At 52.4% G+C, this 4,041-nt stretch overlaps 1 protein-coding gene across 1 annotated transcript in view; it reads right to left on the bottom strand.

The window, feature by feature from the left end:
- RAB4B (RAB4B, member RAS oncogene family) overlaps nt 1–4,041 on the bottom strand; it is an 11,146-nt gene that overhangs the window by 6,472 nt on the left and 633 nt on the right. The window contains exons 3-7 of the mRNA XM_014587925.1: nt 4,028–4,040; nt 2,599–2,679; nt 2,227–2,341; nt 612–674; nt 378–532 (exon numbers count right to left, since the gene is read on the bottom strand). Of these exons, the coding sequence (XP_014443411.1) occupies nt 378–532; nt 612–674; nt 2,227–2,341; nt 2,599–2,679; nt 4,028–4,040 (427 nt within the window). The remainder of the gene's footprint in view (nt 1–377; nt 533–611; nt 675–2,226; nt 2,342–2,598; nt 2,680–4,027; nt 4,041) is intronic.

Below are 4,041 nucleotides of genomic sequence, written 5' to 3'. Positions count from 1 at the left end.
TGCCGGGCGCATGTGTGTGTGTGCCCAAGATCCCGAGAGGAGAATGGAGGAGAAGGGATTGCGGTGTGACCATCCCCTCTGGGGGGTGATTTCTCGCTTTCTGTCTCTGTCTCTCTCTGTCTTTCTGGCGAGCACACGCGCCCTATAGCGAAAACCTCTCCAAAAAAAAAAAAAAAAGAAACTGAGGTCCCCGCTTTCTAGATGAAGAAACTGAAGACTAGAGTGGTCACACAGCTTATTGTGTGGAAAAGCTTGCAGCTGAACCCAGACCTCTGAACCTCCCTGGTCCCCAGCTGGGCACAGCTACAGAGAGTCAGGAGGCCCAAAGGTCCCAGTGGACTGCCAGCCCCCAATCTGGCCATCAGCATGGCCCTCACCATTCTCCTGGGCAAAGCGAGAGGCCTCCAGGAAAGTGACCTCTCGCTCAGGGTCCAGGTCCTTCTTGTTGCCACAGAGGATGACCACAATGTTAGGGCTGGCCAGCGTGCGGGCGTCGGTCAGCCAGGCAGCCAGTGAGTTGTACGTCTCCCGGCTGTGGAAAAAAGAGGGAAGAAGGAAGTGCACCGGACAGGGACCACCCATGCGCCACCCCGCCCGCTCCGTGCACCCACCTGGTGATGTCGTACACCAGCAGGGCTCCAGCTGCCCCTCGGTAGTAACTCCGTGTCACCGACCTGTGGGGCCAGGGGGACCCAGTCACTCCCAAGGCCAGGGTCTGCCTCAATACTGTCCCCCTCTGCAGAGAGATTCTGAGATTCTGATTCTGAGTCCTCTGCCTTCACTGCCAGCCCATCCCCCAAAACCTGGTCCTGGTCTGAAGATGATACAATTTCCCTCTCGGCTTCCCAGTTCCTCTCGCACTCTCACTTTCTCTCTCACTTGGCTGGCTAACTGCCTCTGTCTGTGAGTGTCTCCCTGTCTTTGTCCCTGTGTCACTGTCCTTCATGTCCTTCCACCATCAGTCTGCTCTGTTTCTGCTTGTGTCTTTAATTCCCTGTTTCTCTCTAGCTCTTTTCCAGTCTCTGCCTCCTCCATCCTCACCTTTGTCTTTTCATTCACTCACTCCTTCAACATTTTCTCAACATCTGTCCTTTGGCCATCCCTGGCCAAGTGCTAAGCATCATCTGCTTGTCCATCTCCTGCTGTATCCAATGGAGGCTCCCTTCCCAGTGTGGCCAGTCCTCTGCAGTTCCCTGTTTCACTGGTCTAGGTCCCTCAGAAACTCCTACAATCAGCCCATAAGTATTTACTGAGCACTTACTGCAAACCCAGCCCATGTTATCATGCATCTCTCCTCCCCCCTGTCTGTCTCTGGGCTCTATGTAGCTCACAGTGTATCTACACACAAGTATTAACTAAGTTACTGAGTACTGCCTGGAGACCACACTCTCCCACAGTTGAATTCCCTGTTTCCCTCTCCCTGCTGTTTCTCAGACTCTCTGTCTCTATGTGTCTACCGACTTTTCTGCAGACATTTCCTGAGGTCCTACTGTGTGCTGAACCCTACACATCTCTTTCTCTTCAACAAGTCCATTTATCCATCTCTCTGGCTGCACCCGTCTGACTGTCTCTCTCTGCCTCTGACCTGCTTCTCTTTGCATCTCCTTGCCTCCCTTTCCATTCTCTTCATCTCTCAATCTGTCTCACTTTTTCTTGCCCCTCCCCCGTTTTAGATTTTGCCTTAGAGCATGTGCACTCAATAGTGAGAGAGAAATAGATAGACACAGTGAGACGGAAAATGAGAAATCATCCCACAGAGGGATGGCCATGCCACAATTCCTTCTCCTCTATTTTCTTCTTGGGATCTTGGGCACACAAGTACAAGTAACCGGTTTGATTATCAAGCACCGCGTCTGGGACTTGAACCATGGTTGGCCACGTGGGAATCTAGCAATGAAACTGCAATGCCATCTGTCAGTCCCACTCTTGCCTTTTCTAAGTATGTTTCTCCCTGCAAGTTCCCTTTCTCTTCCTATTTTAGTGTCTCTCTTCATCTCTACCTCTTACCCCACTGCCAAGCCTCCCTTTCTCTACCTCTTTTTCTTTTGTCTGTTGTCCTTGCTCCAGGACTCTCTGTCCTCTCTCCTTAGCTCTATTATGTCTCCTCCTAGCTCTCTCCCTGTGTTCTGCCTGCTCTCAGTGCCCTGTCACTCCTACTGTATCTCTGTGACTACACACACACCCCTCTCTCTTTCTGTTCCCTCCCCGGGAACCCAGCCCACCTACCGAAAACGCTCCTGGCCGGCTGTGTCCCAAATCTGTAGCTTCACAGTCTTTCCACCTACGTTGACCACCCGGGATCCAAACTCCACGCCAATTGTGTGGTTGGAATCCTGTTTGACTAGGAATAGGAGGGAGAAAGAGGCAGTGCAGAGCTCAGAGGATCCCCCATCCTCTAAGGCCTTCTTAGTCACTACAAACCCATTGCTACTGTTGGAATGACTACAATGAAGGAGAACCTAGCAAAGACCATATACCCCAAGGTGAGGGTCAAGTACCCAGCACTGGCACTGCCCTGCCCCCCAGAAGCCGTCTACCTGTCCCCACCATGCCTGCACCCACAACCCAAGGTTCCCTGAACCACTGCCAGGAACTCACACTTATTCTCAATGAACTGATGAAGAAGGCATGATTTGCCAGTTCCCGCACTGCCGATCACCAGGAATTTGAACAGGAAGTCTGCGTAGATGGAGCCATTATCAGAGATGCCCCCAAGGAGAGAAAGACACGAGAAAAGATGATAACCAAGACAGCATGACAGTCAGGGAGACTGAAACGTACACAGGCAGGAAGGAATAGCGAAGACAACAGTGACGGACAACTCATATGGTGCTTCCATGTGTCGGGCACAGTTCTAATGGCCTTTCCTTACATCAACAGTTCACTTAATCCTCAGGAAAATTCTATTAACTACCCCCATTTACCAGATGAGGAAATTGAGGCCAGAGGGAGTAACTGATTTGGTCATACAACCAAGCAGAGTTGGGATTCAAACCAGGGTCAAAAGGCTCCAGAGTCCAAGAAAAAAAATAAAACCAAGTTGGGGAACCAGCAGTTAGCGTAATGGCGATGTCGCTGGACTCCCACGTAGTCGACCGCGGTTCGTGTCCCGGACCTGGTGGCTTAAAACTCACGTCGGGCGCGTGTGCGTGCGTGCCCAAGATCCCGAGAGGAGAATGGAGGAGAAGGGATTGCAGCGTGACCATCTCCCCTGGGGGGTGATTTCTCGCTTTCTGTCTCTATGTCTTTCTCTGTCTGGCGAGCGCACGCGCCCTACAGTGAAAATCTCTCCAAAAAAAAAAAAAAAAGGGCTCCAGAGTCCAAGATCACTGCTAAAGCCTCTGGAAAGCCATTTAATCAAGGACTACAATCTAACCCCTGGCCCTCCTGACCTCATCTCTTACTGTACTCTCACTCGTTCACACTAGAGCCCCTGGCATTCAGTCTATTTTCCGAAAATGACAAGCCAGTTCCCACCTCAGGGTCTTTGCACTTGTCCCCTCTGCTTTTCTGATTTCTAACCCAGTCCATACACACTCATTTTGCAATTCCGAAGCTCTTTTTCCCCATGTCCAGGGCCCCACCCTCGTCACTAAGTTCCACCCTTAACTCAAGGACGATCCATCTCCAACCCTATTACAGACCTCTCAAACCAGATCAGACCCAGGAGCCAGAGCATTCCTTCGAGTCTCCCTTAGCCCATAAAGTCCTACCCCGCAATTCTCTCATCTCCGCCCCTCTCACCGGGGCTCCGCCCCGATACTTTAAGGCCCACCTCTTCCCCCAAAGCCCACCCTGACCCGCTACCCCAGACCCCGCCCCAGAGCTCTCACCCACACACCACTCAGGCTCCACCCAAATCGATGAAGCTCAGCCCCAGATCCACTAAACCCCTCCCAACTTCCGCTTAGGCCCTGCCCCCATAACACCAGGCCCCGCCCCCTGATAGAAAAAGCCCCGCCCTATCCCCCACAGGCCGCATCTTCTGGGCTCAGACCCCAGACCCCGTTCTGCCCACCCACCTCACCGTAAGTCTCAGCC

This window comes from Tupaia chinensis, unplaced genomic scaffold (assembly GCF_000334495.1).
Source record: "Tupaia chinensis unplaced genomic scaffold, TupChi_1.0 Scaffold000037_18, whole genome shotgun sequence".
Classification (NCBI taxonomy): Eukaryota; Metazoa; Chordata; class Mammalia; order Scandentia; family Tupaiidae; genus Tupaia; species Tupaia belangeri.
The sequence above is the reverse complement of the archived record's forward strand: the minus strand, read 5'-3'. Positions and strand labels throughout refer to the sequence as shown.